The sequence below is a fragment of the Prunus persica genome, chromosome G1 (genome assembly GCF_000346465.2).
Source record: "Prunus persica cultivar Lovell chromosome G1, Prunus_persica_NCBIv2, whole genome shotgun sequence".
Taxonomy (NCBI): Eukaryota; Viridiplantae; Streptophyta; class Magnoliopsida; order Rosales; family Rosaceae; genus Prunus; species Prunus persica.
In genome coordinates, this window is record NC_034009.1 from 27,084,319 (window position 1) to 27,107,909 (window position 23,591).

Sequence of the window (23,591 nt, forward strand, 5' to 3'; positions counted from 1 at the left end):
AAATTATAATAGAAGCGTCCACTTAAAAATTAATACGCCAGAAATAAAATAAATTATAAAAGATTAACAAAAATTATCGATGAATAAATTGAAAATGTATCTCGAGTTTACAACACAAATTACCTATATTTACATGAATGCGGCTCAAAGTGCCAACTCAAAGTATACAACTTTCGAGCCGTATCCTCCTCAATGCTTTATTTGGTCGGAGAGACAGAACTACGAGAATACAAGGTGAGCCACAAAAGCTTTTTTCGCTCACAGCGCCTCAAATTTTTCAAATTTCCAGCGCCAGGGTATGTAATGTGTGCAAAATGCTACTGCAGAACCGAAAGACAAATGTATTACAAAATAGTTATAAGGCTTCTCCTTTCATCTCGACATGTGAAGAAATTAAGTTTTGGCATTTAAACAAGAAGCAAAGAAATATTCTTTTTCCAATTGCATGGATGAAATGTCAAGTTCCGAGATTAAGAAGCTCGAGACATTCACTTTTCCGTTAAATATCAACATCTTATATGCGTCTACTGCAAGCATGTGAGTGGAAGAAAATTGGCATTAAAAACATGCAAGCAAAAAGCAAAAACCAGATGAGTACATACCATATTTACTTGATGGTCAAAATAGGGCATATCATGAGCCAGAAAGCAACCGGTGAAACCGCTCTACTCTACTCGAACCATTGGAAGACCTGGCCAGCTTTTGGCATGAACTGTCCCGATGCAAAGTTTTCCTTTTCCTTTTTGTCCGAAACAGGAAGTCTTCTGTATCTAAAACGTATGAGACCTACCACATACAAAACTCTAATTGATTAACAGAAGCAGAAAACCAGATAAACAAACCGAATAATAGAAAGACAATACCCATAATGCCACAATTTAATGCAAAACATATCATCATAATGCACCTAAATATAACTAGCTATTATAGCAGAGTATTAAATGAAGTACCTTCGATGAATGGCAAGCTATCTTACACTCCAAACCATTGGTGACTTTAAGTCCTTCCATGGCCTCACAGATAGCAGACAATTCATCACTACTACCATACGCACATTTGTTCCTGCAAACATCACCAAAGAATTATTAGTCATGACACTCAGCTTCCTAAACTTCGCACTCTTAATTATAACCAACATACCTCTTCAAGAAGATCCCAGACTTCTCTTTTTTGTCAGGAAGAACTGAGAGGAATTCATTGTGCAGATAAGCGGAAAAATTAGGGTCCATGGAAACAGCAGTCATTTCAGGCTTATCATGCCCAAAATCCATAAGCTGAATAGACACCCGGGTTGGTAAGGATGACTGTAAAGAAACAAATCATGATAATAAATTTAGAGAGCTGAAATTCTATAATCCTATAAAGTACTACAACTTGTAATACCACATAAAGGGCCTACACATTCAATGCGATAAATGTTCTCATCATGAAGAAGAACACGAGCATTTTCGTGATAAACCACATCTACAAATCTTCCTGGCTTTCTTGATTTTTCAAATGCATAAAGTTGGACAAGTTTATTGTCCATCTCATCACTGGCGACTGTTTGGAGCTGAAAAAAGTACATGAAGCGGAATATTTGTGGTCAACAAAGGAGAAGGGAAAGAAACTTGAAGAAAGGGGAAAAAAGGAAAGAAAATTAAAGGGCAACGAACCTGTTTAACAAGCTTGTAGATCAGCTTGTCTAATGTGAATAGAACATATGATTGTGTCCCAATGATGGCTCGACAATCATCCTCAAATTTTGTATTGTCAGAAGAACCGTCAAGCAAATTGTAAAGTGCATTCATGAATCTGTACCATATAATAAGGAGTTAGGAAGTACGTTCACTTCAAAGTAGCGAATAAAACAAGGAGACCAAAGCAAAGGTACCTAGCATAAGAATCCGAAGGGCTCATATCATTTGAAGCCCGCCACTTCCTCTCAGCAGATGATGAATTAGTCTTTGCCGACTGTATTCTCTCATATAGTGTCTGTCAAATTAGCAAAAAGGTTGGGATACAAGTATATCTAAACCAACATCCACTAAATTCAAAAGAATACAGAGACACACACACACAAAGGACAATCTATTGGTCAAAGTTAAGTACTTGCATAAAACCCATTAGATTAGATATGGACGGTTGAGATACAACTAACCCACTTTGATCCGCTATGTATCTAGGAAGTTCATATATGATCTAATGGCTGAAATGCAGTTACTTAAGTATGTAAGAAATATACATACACACTGTGGTGTGGTGGAAGAAACCTTACTTGGTGAAGCCTAAAAAGCACATAGAACGAATCATTTCCATAGAAAACCCTAGAGTCCTTCTCCTTGTCATGTAAAGCTGGAGGAACATGCTTTGCAAGAGGCTTCACAGTCAGGAGAAAACGTTCTGAAAGCGGTAAAGATATTCCGTCTCCTTCAACATCATGGGCATCAGCCATCCCTTCAGCTTCACCTTCACTCTCTGCCTTGGTATCATGCTCATCATTGTCCACATCTTCCTCACGCTCTTCACGAGAACATTCCTCTCCATCACCAGACTCACTACCAGAAACATCACCATTCTCGGAAGCATTTTCACTATCCTCTGATGACCTCTGAGCGCTTTCCTCACCTTCATCGTCAGCATCAGCATCATTTTCTCCCCCTGTCTCTCCACCGCATATTTCTTCTTCCGCATGTCTGGCTTGATATTGCCTGCCAACAACACCATCCTTTGGTTTTTGGACAGCCCCCAAACCAGCTTCTCTGTAATTTGCAAAATTATCCTCCTCAAAATCTCCGTTTGGAGATATTTCACCTTCCTCTCTTTCAATCTTGAAGTGTCTAGCAGACTCTTCAAGATATCTGAGACCTTTGGTGCCTTCTCCGATTGCTCCATTTGAGGATATAACAGGTCTTGTAGAATCACCACCCTGTGACGTCAATAGGAACATAAAAATCTTAAGCAGATATTTACCATGACAATACATAGATCAATATCCAAGACCTATTATCAGCTCTAGTCAATCCAAACGCCAGATTCATGGGTAGTGAGGAATACAATGAATGGATTGCCTTCCTAAAAGCTGGCACTAGACTTTATTTTATGATATACAAGTAAACCACAGATTTATTAACCGTCTAATTTCAATTCATCAAGATTCTAAACTATACCTTCAAGATGGTAACTTTAAATATCAAGTTTATGATCACAATAAAATCTAAACAAGAAGGCTACAGAATTTGCCAGCAAAGCCCACAGTTTATATAGACTCTAATTTCAGCTCATTTGATAGGTATGTTGTTAGAAATCTTTCAGCTTTTACCAAACAAACTCACGAGAAGACTCAACATGCCATGCACAGTATTCCACAAATCAGTAGAAAAGTCTGCCACAACATACCGTACAAAATCCCATGTACAAAATCAAAAAATATACTATATGAAACTCTCTTTGTTCCCATCTTAACTAAAATGTTCAATGTACATAAGAACCAAAATTAAAACCATTCACAAATTGCAGAGTTAAATATTCTCTAACTAACCCTTCAAACATGAGTAATGAAACTATTAACTAAAATTAGTTTCATCATAAATGTATCACCGCACAGTTAACCTTACCTCTGATGAAGGTAACTCAAGCCCACCGTCAACAGTGCCATTACCCGGTCTGGATGGAGTAGGACTAAGCCCTTTCAGAAAGAAAAAAGGGTGGGGTATTTCAGAAATCTAGTCATAGTTTGAAAATAATAGTAAGAAAACAAAAGAAGCAATATGTCCGGTTAGTACAGATAAAAACTTTCAGTGGTAACATTCTGCAAACCTGATGAGTTTTCTTGATTAGTTCTTCCATTACTTTGCTCCAACCCAGGGGGTGATAAATTAGAATTGACTAATCTTTCATTGGAATTGTCTTGTTTGCTAACTCCAGACGTTTCTTCGGCTGTAGATGCATTACTCTGCACTTTACCTTGTTGAGAGGTATTGCAGAAAGTATCACCTTTACACGCAGCACGATCAATGTCAAGGGAACTTTCATCCTTAACCCCATTGGCCCCATTTACTGCCCAAGTCCTGCAAGAGCTTGACTGTTCAGGTTGAATGCTTTCGTCTCCATTTCTTGACGAATTTAACTGTTTGGAATTCGTTGCAGTAGCACCGCCACCAGGACTGCCATCAGTGTCTCCCGCACTCACAGTACCATGTTTGCCAGTATGATTTTTCGCTTTCACTACATCTTCAGTATCTTCTGCACCTTGAGGCCGAGTAGGAACACCAAGCATTGGTTCAAGGAAGGTTGTCCATATCTTCATAACTTTATCCAATTGCTCGGTAGTGCAAACTTCTCCACAAGAATATTTGATGAGTTGATACAGATCTTCATGGATTTCAGGATCAGGGTACTCAAATTCCAAATTGGGAATAATAGGTCGTCTATTTCCAGCAGCGATTGAGAGAAGAACGTCATCTTCCTTCCGCTTCTTCTCACTGATCTCTTTAATCTCCGCCAGCAAGGCTGCAAAAGTTTGTTCACATCCACGAGAGGAAAGTGGAAACAATCAATAATTCCCATTGTAAAAAGAGTGATTGCAAAAAAATGGAAGAACATAGATTCTTAATAAATTAAAAGGAAACGAAAGAAAAAAGCCTACTTTAATTAATAAAAAGAATAGAATGGCCCGCCCAAAAAGGAAAATTAACAGTGTAGAATATGATCTCATTGATCTTTTACTTCAAGTAGCATACATAATTATTGTGGAAACTGCGATATGAAGTTTTTAGATTACCTTTTGTGCTTAAGCTCTTTGTGTCCTGTTGCTTGAAGTAGAAGCTACGATGATCAAGTGACTTGTGATAGTTCTTGGCATATATATCAGCCCAAACTTTATTAAAATCAGAACGACACCTTGCCCACTCTTCTTGCTTTTGCTTCAAACGGGTTAATATAACAGGCAAAGCTAATGGACCATTTTTTCTCAACACATCCATCACATCAAGCCCATGGTCACCATATAATCGCTCAATGCACCTCAGATTCAGAGCTAGAAAAGAAGAGAGGAGAAGAGTCCCGTCAAATATATATATATAAAGAAAAAAGAAAATCAACAACTGAGCTCAGATTACACAAACAGGCATTCCTCAATTCAGTCATTAAAAAATATATAACCTGTGAAGTGTTCTTCAATACGGATTGGACTGTCCATCTTGATTGTATTGTTATTGATCTTTTCTAAAAGTTCTTCAACACGCTTGGTCGTTACATTCACAGACTCTAACAACATATCCAGTTCAAACCTAAGAAAAACAATAAGAAAAATTACCCAGTGACAGTCAATATAGCCAAAAACTGGAAATCCTTTCAAATAATTGGTAGTGCAATAAAGGGTAAAATATAGATGCAAACAACATGCACAAGTTTCTCTATTTTTTCGACATTTACCTACCAGAAAACAAATGTCAGAAACAAAACACAGGTTTCATAATTTAAAAATCAGTAATTTAAGTGCAAGAATGACAAAATAAAACCTATATGCCAATGACAATGAAGACAATTGGGGAGCAAAAAAAGAAAAACAGAGAACAGCCACATTCAGTTGATGCCTCTTGGAAACAAATAAATAAATAAAGAGAAAATCAACGTAGATACTGAAAATCTAAGGCCAACCTATCATCCTCACAACGAAACAGGCTTTCTTCGTACTGGTTTTTGCGCATGTGTTTAAAAGAGTAATCCTCACTTCCAGAAGTGACGGATACCCAATGATCATTCAAAACTTCAGAAGCAAGCTCCGTTCTTTGGCTAGCAGAAGGTATTGGATACTGCAAGACATATATAAATACAAATTTCTGTAAAAGCATCAAACCTCCTTAAAAGTAAACATAGATGATTATCTAAGAAAGCAACACATACATTCTTTGGAAGGAGACGATAGCTTGGAGTGCAGCGCTCGCAGTTAGAGAGGTCAAGCTCATTAATAGGTTTTGCCAAGTATTTATCCTTGCTAGAAAATATAGAAATCTTCTGGCCTCCGACTTCTTTATTTCCAGACGCACCATTTTTCTCAAGTCGATCCCTTTCTCGTGTTTCACGCTCTCTATCTTTAACCCCATCATCCCTTTCACGATCTCTATCCCTATCCCTATCCCTATCCTCTACCTTCACTGATCTGGGTAAATGTCCTTCATTCCACAAGGACTCTGTGATGAATCAAGAATTAAAAGTTGATTTTCAGGTCTATAGACAAAGTACAAAACTCAAAATGCATGTAAACCTCAAATTGAATTAAGAAAGAAAAAAAAAAAGGAAGCCCGTGCCAGTGCCCGAGCTCTTAAGATAAACTAAGAGGAGGATCTAACTTGTTGGAACAAAAAGGGAACAAATTATGTTACGTACTTTTACTCATGACACCAGCAAGGAACCCATCTGCAGGACAGGACTCAATTAGATATAGTGTTAATCACAGTACATAGAGCAGGTAAAAATAAAAATTAGACTAAACCATTACCTTTCTTCTCACAACATGCCAAAAATTCATCAAACCCATCCATAAGATCTGGATACCTTCCAAGTAAATCACCCACCTACAAAAGCAGAAATCTACAAATTAGAGATTGTATTCTGATTAATATCCTTAAACGAGTAAGTAGATGATAACAGTTTATATCTATAATTCATGCACGTCTTACCAGAGACTGCAATTCGGATCTCGTAATAATTTCCTTGCTAAAAATATGGAGGCACTTCAGAAATTCCTGGTAATCATCAGGATTTCGTAACTTCTCCTTCACCTTGTCACAGTAAGCAAACTCCTGGCCATACATACCTGCCATGAGATGCAATGAGTAAACGAAGCTACTGAAGGAACAAGAACAAACAGGCAGATAAAGTGCTCAACAAAAAAGAAAGAATGTAGAAACAATACTATACTTGATACTGACACTAAACTTATGCCTGTGCAATGACCTTGGCTATCCAAGGTCAGACAGTACTTACTTCCCCCCACACCCACCCCCTCCCCCTTTCTCACCCACACAAGCACACAAATACATATAGGAATAAAGCAAATTTCTTACTAGATGGATAGCTTTTCTGTACTAAGTAGTTGATCTCAATAAGTTTTGGTTAATATGTAAATTAGTTCAAAAACATCATAATCCTCACTTTTGGCAGAATTTTTATCATCATAAGAGGATGAAATGAGATGTTCTGCAAAGTTTTCATCGCCTTCCCCACCTGGATGCAATTGTTCAGTAGCCAAGTCTTCAGTCCTACGAGCAGATTTCCGTTTGTGGGGAAAATGTTGCATGTTGAAGTCCCTACTGCCATCATGGTCGAAATCTCTATCATCCCGGTCACGTTCTCGTCTTTCTCTATCTTCTCTCCTCTCCTTCTCCTTCTCACCACGCCTCCTTTGCTCTTTGTCCACTTTCATCAGAGCTCTATCGTGGTCAGGATCAGGACGGTCAACACTGAGATCGTGGTCAGCATAAGAACCCATGGTCCTTTCTTTCTGGCAACAATGCACATGTACCAGATATTAGCTTCAACAACAATGAGATATTAATATGAAAAATAAAACATAAAAAGTTGACACAAGGCTGAGAGGCTGAGAATGGAATAAACCTTGTCAACATGCATTTGCCGCATAGGGGGCATAGCAGAGCTCCTATCACGGAGCATTGCGTTTCTATGTGATGGAGCAAAGTGGATGGAGGCTGTTCCTGAAGTATCAGGTAAAAAGTGAGTAAACTCCACAAGTAAGTCTGAGTGTTCTTGGAAAAGTGCTGCAACCTGCAAAAGGTCAAATTGAAATTCTGAAACATGAGATGAATGAACATAATCAAATGAAGGGATAAGGTATGCGAAAGATGCACCAACACACCTCCTGGTAAACCTCTGTGATGGACTTGTTTTCCTTTCTGTACATATTCAGAATGTCTAAAAAAGATTTATAAACATGGTCATCGCCTTGAAATCGGGTCTGCAGGTAGAGAATTCATTAAGTTAGAAAACTTTATAGAAAACCTGCGACCTCAGATTAAGCTATGAAGTGATGTTCCCACCTTAATCTTGTTCACGAAATTGATAGCTTCTTCAAATTCAACAGGCTTCTTTTGAGGAGGCTGTGGCTCGTCCTCAAGTGGGAGGGTGATTTCATATCCCTTTGGCAAGAAGGTATTGAAACCTAATATTAGCTCTCGATGCCCTTTAAATAAATCCTTCACCCTCTCTATCACACCCGCAGTGTCAATTCTACAATCAACACAAGACACACAAACTCAAGTCAACAACACAAGCTCATATAAGCAAATGTCCACCCAACCCTCCATCAAGTAAAATAAGTTTATAAAGTCAAGTAAAGCATGTGTCATAATCGAACCTTTGGGCCTTAAAGTCTTTCATGACTTCAAGAAATTCTTCGTATTTATCCCTGTTGTCTTGAAATATATCCTTCACAGCCTTTAGATATGCTAAGGCATCACTTGTTGTTAGTTTCTGGGCAGCTGCTCCGCCCATCATCTGGGGTTGCCCCGAACTTCATTGCACAGAAAGAAACTTAGAAATTAGTTAACGTGTATCATTTCCAAACTCTTCCAGCAGATCAATAGCCCGGAAAACATATTTTTCACATAAAATTAAACATCATCTTAATTTTTATTCCACAAAAAGGAGAGATAAGAAAAGGCTGCACACATGACAAGGATAATAATTTCTATTTTTGGTGTCTCCTTTATCCACACCCGAGGAAGATTGAAACTTCTGAAAGAACTGGTCCAAAGACCTAAACAAAAATCTGACCTTTTGTCAGCAAGCCAAACAAAAACGTTTAATTTCGAAGCTTTTTACTGTGAAATTACCATTTGATTTTAATATAAAAATCAAAAGTGCAGGCACAAACAGTAAATCAACAAGCAGGGACTCGTCAAATTCAAACATCATCATCAAGCAGAATATACATGGATAATCAACCACAAACATTAACATAAGGCAAAACTAAAGCAAACAAAAAAATATTAAGAAAAAAAAGAAGAGAAGGAGATGAAGAACTTACGGCTCTCCTCGAGAGGAAACCATGGGCCGCTTGAGTTGTGAGGTCATAAAAACGTCTTCTCTGGACCTCTTCATCTCCGTCACAAACTCTTTCCCTCTTCAACCACAAATCATGCTTCAAACTGCGATTCAAAGCCCAAGGTAATCCTACAAAAACCAACTCGCTCATTCAAACACAAGCAACAAGCACAGAGCAGATCTAAAACCAAATAACAAAAATTGCAACACAAACGGTGAGCAAAAGTGACATACAAACAAGAATTCTAATCCCAAGCTCTGAACAGATCACCTTTCGCAGCCAAATTCCTAACCACAAGAGAAAATTAGAGAGTAATTAACATTTACTTGAAGATAACGCAATGCTTAGATAAAATTTTCCGGGAAAAATACTGGACAATCTGGAAACGAAGATTACAAAGAGATCGTTAAGTCGTCTAATAGCCACCAAAGTCCTCCGGGACAAGCTTTTTTGTAAGCCAAACTCAAAAGAGCACACAAGGAGAAAGTTATATTGCGAAAATTATCGTGATTCTCTTAGCAACCTAAGGTGGGAGGGAATACGATATTAAGAAGCCAAATTATAAACTTTTCACCTTACGTTTTTTCTTTTTTATCTTTCTCGGAAGACAAACAGAAAACCAGAGAGAGAGAGAGAGAGAGAGAGAGGGAGAGAGAGTTTAGAAAATGTGGTATATATAATATGGGGATATAAATACAAGGTAACACTACTCTCCTACAGCGAGAAGGAAAAAAAATTGGGGTGTGGAGAGAGAGAGAGAGAGAGAGAGAGAGAGAGAGAGAGGAAGTCAGTCATTATTTCGTTTTTTTTTCCCCGGTCACATTAGGATTGTTTCCCGGTCGCATTAGGATGTGTTTACCGGTTATAGGCGGTTAAGGTCCTCCCACGTAATGAAAATTAGGGCTTTTGTCTCTATTAGGAGGTACTTAACTCCTCCGCATGAGTTAATTACAAAGGGGGCAGTGGCGAATTTTGGTGATTAAGTTGATGTGTTAGGGGTATATGAGTCACGTTAGTAAACTTGTGGCTTTTTAGCAGGGTCAGGTGAGAGTGGTGGATGTGTCAAAATTCTGGGCATGCCTTGCTTTTGGCGATTTAGGGTTAGGGCAAAGGCAAAGGGGGAGGAAGGAAGCCCGTAGATGTTATCTGTTATTGTTGTTGGTGTTTTTTTTTTTTTTTATGGGTGCTGCTGGTTTGGTATGAGTCTGTGAGTGGTTGTAGTAAACGGAGGTGGGTTTTGTAGATCATGATTTTTGATGATGAAATTGCGTCTAACAAAGCACTTGTCAAAGAGTAATTTAGCTTTGTAATCAATTTTTAGATTTGGGGTTTTTTTTTTCTTTTGCTTAGCCTTTAAATATGATTTATCTGAGAATGTGGCTACAATTTCGATGTGAAAACTGTGATGGGCTGGGTCTCTGGTTAATGAAGGCCTTCTGGGTTTGGGGAGCTCACTTAGGTTGTGATTTAGATTTAGAATGCTTTGCTTTTAAGCAGAGCTAGGGCAACTTCAAAAGCCGACAGGGTCCTAGAATCCAACCTCAACTCAACTATGTAGTTCAACCAACATGCATTTCTCTAAGATTTGCTTTCCTCGTCCAGTTTTAGTGTGAAAATATTTGAACTGAAAACATGGCCCTATTTATGTGGGCAGTTAGTAGAAGCCCAAAAGGATAATAATGGATCAACACTCAAGGAGAGGCCCAATGGCTTCATAATTTTTTCCCAAATGGTGCCTTACATGTATGAGAGCCTAAACTTTGAATCCCTATGAGATTATCCCATCCTTTGGATCTTGTGGACAAAAGTGGAGAGAAATACTAAGCTTTGTGGACAATTCCAATTTGGTACTATGTGATTTCACTTGTGAGGCATGTTAGTTTATGTCCTCTCAATTTTTACAATTAGATATCACGGTCTTTTTAATTTATTGTAATGTGATTCTGCCGTTAGGATTTCTATTAAATCTCATGTTCGTTGCCTATGTGGCATTTATGGGTCTCACATTTTTGTTTAAGTAATATTCATAGAATATTTAAAAATAAGAAGAAAAAAAATACCCCATCATCCCCAAGCCATTTCCCGACTCCAATCCCAAGGCCCACGCCACTGCCCAAATTAATCCCAACTCATAGCCTCGACACCACCGCCGCCTCTGCCTCCACCTCCACCTCGACCACTGCCTCCACCTTCACCTCTACCGTTGCCCATATTCATCTCCAAAAATCCCAAATAACCCAAGACCAAAACCCAATCTCCAAACCCCAAATCCCCCATCTCTGAAATCCAATCCCCAACTCAAAGCTGTGACCTTAAATTGAATACAAAAATATGCTAGGGAGCTTTTATAGCTACTCGAAAAAACCTATTATGCACTTCTTCTTATAAAAGGAAAGAGTGCAATATAAGGAATATAAAATTAAATTAGTAATCAAATACCATCAAAATCATGAATAGGGAGTAGTTGATCCAATTCTATAATTTCTATATATAGGTTTCCCAGTTCTAAATACAGATTCTCTCAAAACCCTAAACTCTGTCTGAAGGTTTGCAGCTGCCGCCCCTAAAGGGGGTGTGTGGCTTCCCCATCTTCCATCTTTCTCTCCTCATCTCCCTTTTTCATTTCCTAGTTTTCTTCCCCTCTCCTATTCTCTCCCCAAATTTGTCTGGATTTTAGGTCCTTTTGCCCAAATCTATCTGGATCTTGTCTTTTGTTTGTTTGTTTGTTTGTTTGTGTGTTTTTTGTTGTAGGTCATTTTTGACTTTTGTTGTTCTTGAATGTGTCTTACTGTCATTGGGATGGTTGTGGTGTGGTGTTGTTGACCCAGCTTTTCTCTTTGGTTTTCATTGTGTTTTTGAAGCAAGTATTGCAATCCACTGTAGACCCCATGACTTTGTTGCAGCTTTTGGTCAACGCATATGAAATTTGCTCTAATTCAGTGTTTGGAGTTGGAAAAGTGATTGTTGCTGGTTTGTGTGGGATCGGATTTTGCCTGTGCAAAATAAGAGGTTTAGCCATGTTGGTGCTACGAGTCTCTTTGGTTTGCTAGAAAGGAAGTAGTGCGATGTCCTTATTTTTGTGTTTATTTTAGTCTAATAATTCTCAGAAACTCAATAGGAGTTTGATGATGTATGTATTTAGTGTTCGACTTTTCGATGCGGATTTGCATTTACTGCCGTTGCACTGTGGATCTGTATTGTAGGTCTAAGTACAAATGCTTCTTGTCTGCAAAATTGGAGTTTTTAGGTTTTTCTGGCATGCGTAATTCTCTCTAGATCAAACTAATTTATATTTGTGTTTGGTCACTGGAGATTTTGTACTCATATTTGGCATTGCGACTATTCTGTACTTTTTTCTGTGTTATCAATAAAATTACTATCGCTTTTAATCAAAAAAATAAATAAATAAATATATATAGGTTCCCCAATTCATTGATTTCCCTCATTACTTATAAGCAAACATGACATTAGGGAATTGTTATTGTCGGCCAGAACAGTTATTATGCACTAATTATTATCTATATATATAAAGCAAACTACAGAGTATGGTAAAATATTCAAAATACCATAAAATGTCATTGATTAATACAAACATTAAGAATTGAAATTATTAATTAGATAAGGATAATATGATAAATTTACACTTTTTCATATTAAATTTTTTTTTTAAAAAAAGAAGATAATATGTCCTATTTTTATGGAACATAACTACTTATTATTTTTTTAAATTCTAAAATAAAGTTTAATTTTAAAATTTTAAAATTAAAAAAACAAAAAAACAAAAACCAATTGGCATTGTAGTCTCTGGGCTTTCGTAGCAATGCCAACCTACTTGGGGAATTGGGCCCATTTCCAAGGTCCAGCTGAGCCCCATGGGTAACTGGTATATAAGCCATGATCACTGGCTGGGCAAGTAGACCCCCTGAGCCTGCCTTCATATAGTTAAGAGGCCTAACCTATCTTTATGAGACCCAACCCCTTCACCAAGGCAGAAGGCCCATTTTAGCATATGCAGCCAAAACCAAAATCAGAAGCAGTAGATGATTGTCCTGTCTTGTCTTGCTGCAGTTGATTGAAGTTGCAGCCTCCTTCTCCTCCTCCCTCCATGTGGAATTATTAAATATTCCAATGATACATATATTCCGAACATTGTGCGTGCCACGTAAACAGTAGAATTATGGCCCAACTCTGGTCCCATTTCCAGTGGCAGTGCCCTACAACTCTAGGACAGATCCCCAATCAATCATGCATCTTATTAGATTCTTAATCATAGGGTAGAGAAAGAAAGGGTTCCTATATTTAATTCCATTTAAGTCTCACTAGTGTACGGTCTCATAGCTTTCACCTACATCAAGTCATAAATTTATTTGCACCACAATTATTTGACGAATTATATATGCTATATATATTACGTGAAACCACAACGGCCAGGAGTTATTATATTGATTCAGCTCAGTTCTTCCTTTTAAGCTGAGTATAGTTTGTGTGTTATACTTGCTCATAACATTGCGGCTTAAATCTCATAAATAGACTTCGCAATGAGTCGAGTGTCAATCTTAAACTCCATGATACATATGCATGTATAATCTCATTTATTTTCAAGTATCGAATATAAAATTGGATTAAGTTGATCAACTCGTTAATTCTACTTATCTTGCCCACCAATCGAGCCTGTAGGGTATATGGCAATCCTCAAACTTCTCCAACATATAAAATGAATACGTATACTTGATATGCGTTGAGCACACATACATGTAGAATTGTCACACGCATAAAAAGGGTACTATCTAGTTGGAGAATGGAGACGTGGTCAAGTGGTCAAATGCTGCATGCTAACATACTAACAGGGTTAAGCGAAGAAGTGGAGAATGTTCACATGCCTCCTGAATCTCATCTGTATATATTAACTGATGATGAATTAAGTTTTGGTACAACCAAGCAAATAAATAAGTATATTTGTCCATATCAACTTGGCCATATCATTCAAATTTATACGGAACACACAAGCTGCATGTGAGAGTGTCGAGTGAGAGGGAAAACACACATATGGAAATGGAAGAGAAGCCAAAAAAAGACATAGGGGATATTTACTTGAAAGAATTCGATGGTTTTGGTCTACATTTTGGCCTCCCCCATGTGAAACGCCTAGCACCAATCCAACGAAAAGAGCTTATTAGATGGGGTCTGCTTCTCAGTCAAACAACATGGCCATGCATGCCCATGGACCACTGGCAGGCCAGGCGCCCAATCCAATATATCCACACAATTTTGAGCCATCTCCCCAATTGCATTTTACAATAAGTATTTAAGTTAATAGTTGATTATATATCTATAATTTTGATTGTAAATGCAATCCAACAATCAAAATAAAAAATATATATAATTAATTTTTAACATAAAATACTTATTTGATATCTAATTATTTTAAACTTGGAGGTCCGAGAGCTCGAATTATTGTTTTAGCCAAGTGGTCTTTTAGTTAAATTATGAGTTTCCATAATTTTAATTTGATTTGACAAGGAGGAATAGACGAAGTTTGTGTCGGTTTATTATCAATGGATTGCACCCACAAAACAGAATTGCGTGTTTGTTTTCATTATTAATCAGTCCAACAGCAGCGCTTGTTTGTAGACCATCTAAAAGGAAACATTTATTATTTGGCACTATTATTATATTATGGCATAAAAGTCCGAACGACAACAACACTCAATGACAAACACGAGATCAGGAGGACCAGTTATATCTCGTGTGTACTATCTATAGCTCTTCAGATCTATATGCCGCTGTTTTTTTTATATAGCTGCATTAAACGAGTCTCCGGGCACATTAAGATCACCTATCATGCAATGCGTTCAAAGAGATCAGTTTTTGGTTTAGATTTTTTTATTATACATACAGGCGATATTAAATGTAGGAATTCGAACGCATGACCTTAAATGCAAGAATAACTGCTCTTAACCATTTAAAACTACAACTCTCTTACAGCTTGATTTTTTTTTTTTATAATCATGAAGCAGGAAGTCAAAACTTGTTAAAAGTGAGGAGGGATGAGAAAAGATAGAAGGAACTTCCTCCTTTTCCCGTGAATTTGCCTTTCATATCTCAAGGAGAGACTCAAATTCAAACTCACATGTATGTTCATCTTCAGTTTTCTCTCCTCTGAAGAAACATGTCCCTCACTCATGATTAGGTTCCCGTGCTATAACGATATCGAATATGTGTAGTGGACGTACGAAGTTGACAAATGAAAATATCGACTTGCTGATTCTTCTCACCCATATATATCATGATTCATGAACGCTGGTTTCAGCTTTGAAGGCAAGTATGCAAGGGTTATGGATATACTTCAATATTTTAGTTGACATAGCGTAAGGCTTATGGATGTTTAAATAATATTTTAATTTACATTTCATATATCTTTATCGTAATCAATTATTTAAATTGACAGTTTAACAATATATTACTTAATTAATACATTAGAATACTATTCAACGTGTTCATTTTAATGATTATACATGTTGTGTTAAGTATGAGGCATGCATCTTTGTTAAGCTAATTGTGCTTATTGGGTGTTTAGTTGTCTTGCTCTCTCTCTCTCTCTCTCTCTCTCTCTCTCTCTCTCCCTACATGTCTTCCACTTTCTACGCAATCAAATGGGGCATAATTAAATAATTAAAGCAATTACATTCCAAAAGTTCGTTGCAGTACTAACTCTACTTTTGCTAACTACTATTTTATGCAAAAGCAGCACAAACAAAAACTGATATATTCCAAACACCATGCTCAGTTGTTGCTTGCTTTAGTATTTTTAATTCATCTTAAAACCATTCAAAATTCCTCAGAATCTCAAGCTACCTAATCTAACATCCACTTTTTTTGTAATGCGTATCATTTTTCATGATCAATATTACTTACAAGTTTACAACTATATCTAGTTAAAAAGAAGGGTTAATTTGAATATGCTCAATCAATAGTATTAGTACCTAAATATGCCGTTTTTCGATCGAAATATAGTACGCGAAAGCAACAGAAGAGGACCGGAAGCTGCCAAACCGTTTTGCATCAAAAAACAAAAGAATCATAGAGAGGTCACATGAATTCTAACTTATTTAGCGTCACCATACACATTCCCTTAAAATTAGGGCTACCCTTATGATGCATGCCAGTTGCAGTTTAGCATTTTCTCCCTTAGCTTCCTTGATGATCTTTTTCTTTTTCATAATCTCATTCATTCGAACTTAAATCACGGGGGCTCTTTATTTATCTTTTGCACCAACTTGGGGCTCTTTCAGTTAAAAAGCATCAAATATGCTGTAATTGCGATATGGCCATATTGCAGGTTTTGTATTAGCATATAGAGCTAGCTATTAGGTTTGGTAGGTAAAGATGGATAAAGGGTCGTCTTTCAACGACCCCGTTTTAAGCCCCACAGCCGAATCTCTAAGGTTAGGTCCCAGCTAAATGAAACACACTAAACATCGTGATTAGCATAACATGAATTTATTCTTTCACAAAGGAGCAAATTAATTAGCAGACCCCATAACTTAAAATTTAAAAATTCAAAGAAAAGATGAACCAAAACCAGGTAGTGGGTCCTAATCAACTAGAGTCTACATCAAGTAAAATTGAAGTCAGAAACACAAGGCATCTTTTTTGCACCACACCCCAACTTTGTTTGTTTGGTTTTTTTTTTTTTTTTTGCTTTTGCTAGAAGAGAAGAGACACTCTTGCTAGATTTAGTTCATTGAATATTCAAGATTTAGGTGTCACGTGACTTCCTGGTTCTAGATCACTTTAACAAGGTTGTGCCTCCCTTATCTTCTCCCTCTCGATCACATGCTCCCCAGTACCTAATTTTGTTATTCACGCTTTTTGGCTTTAGCCTTTATAAATTTATTTATTTTTATCCAAATCGGAGGAGATTGTATTCATAACTTATGCCCCAAGGGCAATAGAAATATATTAGCCATAAAGGTCAGTACAACGACCCATAAAAAGGTTATAACCAAAGTAGAAAATTCATTGACAACATCAAACTTGTACAATTTACCTCCACTCAAAGCCACACACTTTTTTTTTTCCAATCTTTTTTACCCTCAGAGGTGAGCACAGAAAGATGCTCAAATTCATGCCCTGCAATCACATGTGGAATATATGTGTGATGCGTGTGTTTATTCCCTAGCTTCATGCATAGCACATTGGCTAACATGTTGTCGTATAAGATTTGGATAAGATTTAACTTAATCAATAATAATTAGGGGATTGTCAAACCCCTTAATTAAGTTGGAAACCCTGCCAATCATTATTAAGCTCATTGGCTCTTAGCAACGTGGCCTGCTAATTTCTTTCGTTCGTATATTAGCTTCTTCCCATGTGGCATCTGAAATATATATTTCCATGCATGTGCTTGCACAAAAATAAACTCCAATAATCCAACTGCCATATATGATTCAATTATTATCCAAGAAAGCATATGAACAACTCAACGTAAGATATACACTAGGAAACGATACTTAAACGACCAAACTAGATAAATAAATTTTAAAAATCCTCACTTATAATGCAATACATGTAGTCTAAAACCCTAAATTTTACTTACTGTTCATTTGTGTCATTTTGGTTTATTTGTTTTTTATTTTTTAGTTTGTTTTATTTATTATCTCATTTTTTGCTTTTTTTTTTAAAAAAAAAACTTTGTGTTTGTTGTAGGCTGCAAGTTTCTGGTGTTGTCAAGATTTTGTTGATGTGCAGATTGAAGGGATGTTCATGTTTCCTCTTTTTTCTTTCTCTTTTTTTGTGGTTTCTCCTTTAAGTTGTTTAGCGCGAGTTTTTTTTTTAAGATAACGCATTTGTTCATGTCTCTCATGTTTGAATTTTGGATAATATTAATTGTTTTCAGTACTATATTTTGTATACACTTATGATGTTTATTATTTTTTTAATAAAACATTTATTCTAACAAAGAAAAACCCTAAATTTTAAAGTTTTTTATATATTAATAAATGTATACTATGTTAGTTTGTCAAAATAATGTGTTCTTTGGCACTCGGTTCGACTCAATTATACACGTAGCAGTCTAAAACCCTAAATTTCAAAGCTGCTATTATTAGTAGATGCCATGTGGTCAAAATAATGTATTTGTCCTTTTACACATGGGTTTGATTTTATTCCGTATTAAAAACCAGTAAAAAGAAAAATGAAGTTGGCCCCTTGGCACACTGGGTAGTTATTTTCCCCGCGTAAAAATAAATAAATAAAAATTTACTGAAATGTTGAGTCTTCCCCTACCAAGTCCACTCAGCACTCCTCCCTCTCAAACATTTAAAACCCCCACAAAGACCAGTCCAACTGACACACCCATCACTCCCCCAAACTCTGCCGCCAAATCACTCTCCACACCCCACCACCGCCTCAACCCAATTCCAGTGCCAACAAACAACCCTACCTCCTCATCCCTCAATTAAAATCAACCCTTCTACTTCATTGCAGCATATCATCAAACACCTAACCACACAAACAATGGCGTCTTCTCTCTCAAGAAGATTCTCACTCGGCAGCCCGACGCAACCAGCCGCCACGTCGTCGTCCCCGGATCTGAAGCAGCGAGTCATAACCTGCCTCAACAAGCTCGCGGACCGCGACACTCTGGCCATGGCCACCGCCGAGCTCGACGCCATTGCCAGAAACCTCTCCCACGACTCCTTCGCTACCTTCCTTATCTGCATTCACAACACCGACTCTTCCTCCAAGCCACCCGTCCGCAAGCAGTGCGTTTCTCTCCTCGCTCTACTGTCCAACTCCCACGGCGACGTTCTGGCTCCCTTTTTGTCCAAGATGATCTCCACCATCCAGCGCCGCCTCCGCGACCCCGACTCTGCCGTCCGATCCGCTTGCGTCGACGCCGTCGCCGCGATGTCGTCCCAGATCACGACGCCGTCGTTTTCTTCGGCGTTTTTAAAGCCGTTGATGGACACGCTGGCGATGGAGCAGGACTCTAATTCTCAGATCGGCTCCGCGCTGTGCCTGGCCGCCGCGATCGACGCCGCGCCCGACCCTGACCCGGCGCAGCTGAAGAGGAGCTTGGCGCGGCTGGGGAAGCTGGCGAAGAGCGAGAGTTTCAAGGCGAAGTCAGCGCTTCTGGTGCTTGTTGGGAGCATTGTCGGCGCCGGCGGCGCTTCGAACCGCGGTGTGTTGGACTGGCTTGTGCCGTGCGTGGTTGAGTTTTTGAGCAGTGAGGACTGGGCCGTGAGGAAGGCCGCGGCTGAGGCGCTTGGGAAGGTGGCCTCGGTGGAGAGAGATTTGACGGCGATGTATAAAGCTTCGTGTTTGAATGTCCTGGAAAGTCGGAGATTTGATAAGGTATATTGTCTTCCCTCCTCCCCAATCGGTTGTTTGGTTGCTGAGAAAGGGTAGGAGAAGAGGAGAAAATATTGTGACTTCAATCATTTCAGTAATTGTATTTCTTTTTCGAATGTACTTTTTTCCTGATTTTTACTAATTTCATTCTTTAACAGGTGAAGGTAGTCCGGGAGACTATGAACCATACATTGGAGTTGTGGAAGGTTCTTATTGCAGGAGATTCCGAAGAGAATTCTGCTCCAATTCAATCCAGATCTTCAACTGGTAAGGCATTTTCTTTGTTTGAGAAACATCAAGTTATAAACGACAGAGATGCCTGCAAGTTCATTACTTGTTCATAAATTTGGTCAAACAGTTTTATCACATGAGAAAGCAAACAAAAGGGAAAATCTGATTTGTTTCCAATGAATCTGAATTCTAAAGCTATTGTTTTAGTTATGGTGTTAATTTGTCCAATTTCAGTAAGTCCTGTTGTGCTCTTCAATTTTCTGTTACCTTTGAAGTTAAACACCTTTTGAACCTGTCTAATGTCATCTAATCTTCTGTCTGCATCTCTTCTGTTTTCTTTTTGGACTTTTTCCCATGGGGCCAGATAATGGGTTTGGTCGATGCTTTCCTCCCATATCCAAAAGTTCCGATGATTCCAATTTTAGGACTCCTCAACCAAAGAAAACAGTCCCCACCACAAACAGGTCCCCTCCATCCGATGGTTCTTTGGTGACCACAGCTAAAAAAGGAAACGAGAGAAAATCAGAAACATCCTTGTTCTCTAAGCAGGACCACAAGAAACCCTCTGATTGGAAAATTGAAATCGCAATGCCAAACTCTCCCTCTTCGAAGCTGGTCCGTAAGGATGATATTCTAAGGAGTGACTCTGGAGATCCGGAAGCAGGAAAGAATGAGCACATTGGAAATAACATGCCAGAAACTAAACGTGTTCTCTTCAGTAAGATCCATGATGAAAAAGTACACAAATTTGGTGGTTTAAAATCTGGGTCTCGTGTGGTTCCATTTAATGAGGATGAGAACTTTGACTCAGATATTGTAGTCAGCAATGCTGCAGAAGAAGCTTATGAGAGCCAAAAGGATGCTGAAGATCTCAATTTGATCCGTGAACAACTTCTTCAGATTGAAAACCAGCAGTCCAGTCTATTAAACCTTCTCCAGGTATGTTCCTGATACTTGTTTACCTTTTCTCTTAACCAGAAATGTTTGCACCACAGGATTATAGCACAACCTGAGGCATTATAAGTATTTTTCTTTTATTTTTTTGTTCAACTTTATTTTAAGGTGGTATTATTATTGTTAATTGAAGTTAGTCTGCTTTGATTTACATACTTGAGGCTCTCATAGCTCATTGTTGCTGCTCTCCGCAAAGTTAAAAACTTGATAATGGGAATGAGATAAAACAGGCCTACAGGCGTTGTTAGTTGGTCTTTAAGATTTTATGTCTTTGGATGAAAGTTAGTCTTACCATTTTCTCTTAGTCTCTACTTACTGGATTTGTTAGTCAATTTTGCCATTTCAAAGTTTTATTCGTGAAAATCATATCCTGTTACCTACTTAAGGCTTCAGGAGAATATTTCATTATTCATAGTTATGCACAATTCTTAGAAAGCTTCTGGTCTGCTGACCTAATCCCCTGGTAAAAATGTGTTCAGAGATTTATTGGGAGCTCTCAGAGTGGGTTGAACTCTCTTGAGACACGTGTACATGGCCTTGAGATGGCACTGGATGAAATATCATACGATTTGGCCATAACAAGTGGAAGGATTCCAAACACTGAATCTGCAGAAAACACATGCTGCAAGCTGCCTGGTGCAGAATTCTTGAGTTCCAAGTTCTGGCGTAGAACTGATGGGCGGTGTTCTACTGCAAGGCTCTCTTCTGGAACCATCCCTTCACTCGATGCTATTCCTAACATACCTAATAGAGATAACAGTGCTGAATCATGTGCGTATGACAGTGAAAGATTTCAGCACCAAAGTAGGGGTGCGTTTACCGTTAACTCAGTGGCAGAAATTCATGATGCCCAAAGGTTGAATACAAGGCACTATCCAGACAAAACACCAAAGACCATAGTACGAGATGCTGAGAGGGTTCAAGCTTGCAATGCCAGTAGGCTTGGGATTTCACCAATTACGTCTATAGCATCAAGGAACCCGAGTAGAAGGTAAGGATAACTGATATCAGAAAGTAGCAATGTATTTTGAACTGGTAATTCTGTTGTTTCATTAAATTTCTTGTCTGCCTATTAACACAATGCTGGATCCACTTTTTGTTGCCTTTATACTTAGCAGTAGTTTTACTCAAAATAATTCCTATGCGGAACTTCTTAGTGGATCTTCTGCAACAATGTAGTGAATATGTTTTTGCATTGGAATTATAATTGTTGGCACAAGATCACCACTGTTAATAGAATTTTGTGAAGCAGATTAAATATCTCTTTAGCTATCACAGTTTCACTGCTTTCGTAACATTTTCCTGGTTGGCTCAGAAATTAGAACATTTTCTGTTAACAAAACACCCAGTGCCAAGACATTGTGAAGTTTTCAATTGTGGGTTGTCGAGTATGTATGCAAAACTTTAACAATCTTATTAGGATTTAAAACCCTGCAACTATTTGAGTGCAATATTTATTTTGTTTCCGTTAGATTAAGGTTGCCGTTCCACACAAATTGGTTAGTGGAGCTGTCATCGTATCATATACAACACAGCTTCTCACTGAAGTTCTCATTGCAATGATCTTGAGTAGTTGAATCGTAAATCAACTTCCCACTAAGTTGGAAACTCTGATTGCTTGATTTTTGCTTTTCTGTGTTATTTTTTTCCATGAACATTTTCTCCCTATAGCATATAATTCTGTACTTTGCACGCTATCCTCAGTGATATGATTTAAAAGCAACTGTGTCTTTTTGTTTCTCAGATCATCCGCCTAAGATAGAAGAATCATAGAATTGTTTGAAGTGGAAAATGTTTGATGATTGATGGATCAATTTCTCTCAGTAGAGAGAGACAAGCATCATGGGGGCATGGAAAGACCTGAAGACATTAAATTGAATGCCGATCAAGTGTTTATATATGTAGGTGCGCATAATTTATGAAATTTCTAATTCAATGTGGCATATTGATGCACAGGACAGGATAGTGGGGGCAAAGGGGGCTCCATTTATAATTACACGTGCCCTCGTCCTCGTCCTCGTCCTTTTTCCCCTAAAAGCAGCTTTCAGATTTAATTGCAATAGACCAGAGTAGAGCCTTTGTAGCATGTGTTATATTTATTACTTACCTGCACCAATTGCCGGTAAAGGGTGGGAAACTAAATCTGTACAAACTCATCTGTTCTTGGATTGTTGTTGCCTTACTTGCTGTATATATATGATGAGATCGGTAAATGAGTTTTCTTATTTCTGCAAATATAAACGCGTCCGTAGACTGACTGGTTCGTACAATACACCTACCAATTAGAACATGGGCTGCTATATTAAAAAATAAGCATGCCACACCGACATGGTGGTTTTTCAGGAACAATTTGTTTGTAGCAATTGACAACTGTGTGTAACTCATGTCGTAGTACAGCTGGCTTTAGCTTCAACCGATCCCAAGTGCCATCACCACCTAAATAATTCCATAACTAAACCCTAAACCCTGAACTTATTTTAAAAGTCTAAATAACCATACCAATTCATGGCTTTCAACATTAATCTAATTTCCCGCCCATTCCACCACTAAACAAGAAAAATCATTTCGGCTTAAAAACAACGCAAACTGTTAAAATCCAAACAAAGCCCAGGCATGATTAAACATATGCTCTCGCCTTGGAAATGGCCCGAATGGCCACCAGGTTGGGCCGGGCGGAAAACAAACTCTAAAACTGATGTTCTTGGGCTCCCTTTTTCTACAAGCCGGAGCCAGTTATGCAAATGCAAGTTTTAAAAAATAAGGATTAACGTCACTTTAGTCCCCGGAGGTTTAGTGTCAGTATCGAAATGGGCCCCAAGGTTTGAGTTTGATCAATTTCGTACCCAACATTTCGAAATATTACCAATTTACACCAGCCGTTACATTGACCGTCAAAGTCAGACGTTAAATGCTGACGTGGCAGTCGTGGGACCCACATCATAACCAAATAGCTGTTAGAAAGCAACGTCACGATGGGCAATTTCGGAAGAAAAAAATCGAAGGA

At 38.1% G+C, this 23,591-nt stretch overlaps 2 protein-coding genes across 4 annotated transcripts; one reads left to right on the plus strand and one right to left on the minus strand.

Annotated features, from left to right (window-relative positions):
• On the minus strand, positions 26-9,789 carry LOC18793378 (paired amphipathic helix protein Sin3-like 4). Of its 3 annotated transcripts, none has more exons than XM_020554670.1 (25): positions 9,443-9,789; positions 9,280-9,333; positions 9,029-9,174; positions 8,357-8,512; positions 8,040-8,229; positions 7,859-7,957; positions 7,600-7,767; positions 7,210-7,486; positions 6,663-6,799; positions 6,482-6,557; positions 6,370-6,399; positions 5,887-6,173; positions 5,641-5,795; positions 5,143-5,270; positions 4,763-5,017; positions 3,799-4,491; positions 3,597-3,667; positions 2,258-2,908; positions 1,874-1,974; positions 1,656-1,794; positions 1,400-1,552; positions 1,141-1,304; positions 951-1,062; positions 603-786; positions 26-320 (listed from the first exon to the last, which is right to left on the minus strand). In XM_020554670.1, exons 3-24 carry the CDS (start codon positions 9,100-9,102, stop codon positions 634-636), a joined length of 4,269 nt encoding a protein of 1,422 aa, XP_020410259.1. In that variant the 5' UTR covers positions 9,103-9,174; positions 9,280-9,333; positions 9,443-9,789; the 3' UTR covers positions 26-320; positions 603-633. The 3 variants fall into 3 exon arrangements, with proteins under 3 accessions (XP_020410259.1, XP_020410257.1, XP_020410258.1); XM_020554668.1 differs by having other exon boundaries at positions 7,138-7,486; positions 9,443-9,705; XM_020554669.1 differs by lacking the exon at positions 6,370-6,399 and having other exon boundaries at positions 7,138-7,486; positions 9,443-9,705.
• On the plus strand, positions 18,172-22,822 carry LOC18793428 (TORTIFOLIA1-like protein 4). Its single transcript, XM_020554576.1, has 5 exons — positions 18,172-19,405; positions 19,561-19,669; positions 19,998-20,572; positions 21,067-21,578; positions 22,332-22,822. Exons 1-5 carry the CDS (start codon positions 18,566-18,568, stop codon positions 22,342-22,344), a joined length of 2,049 nt encoding a protein of 682 aa, XP_020410165.1. The 5' UTR covers positions 18,172-18,565; the 3' UTR covers positions 22,345-22,822.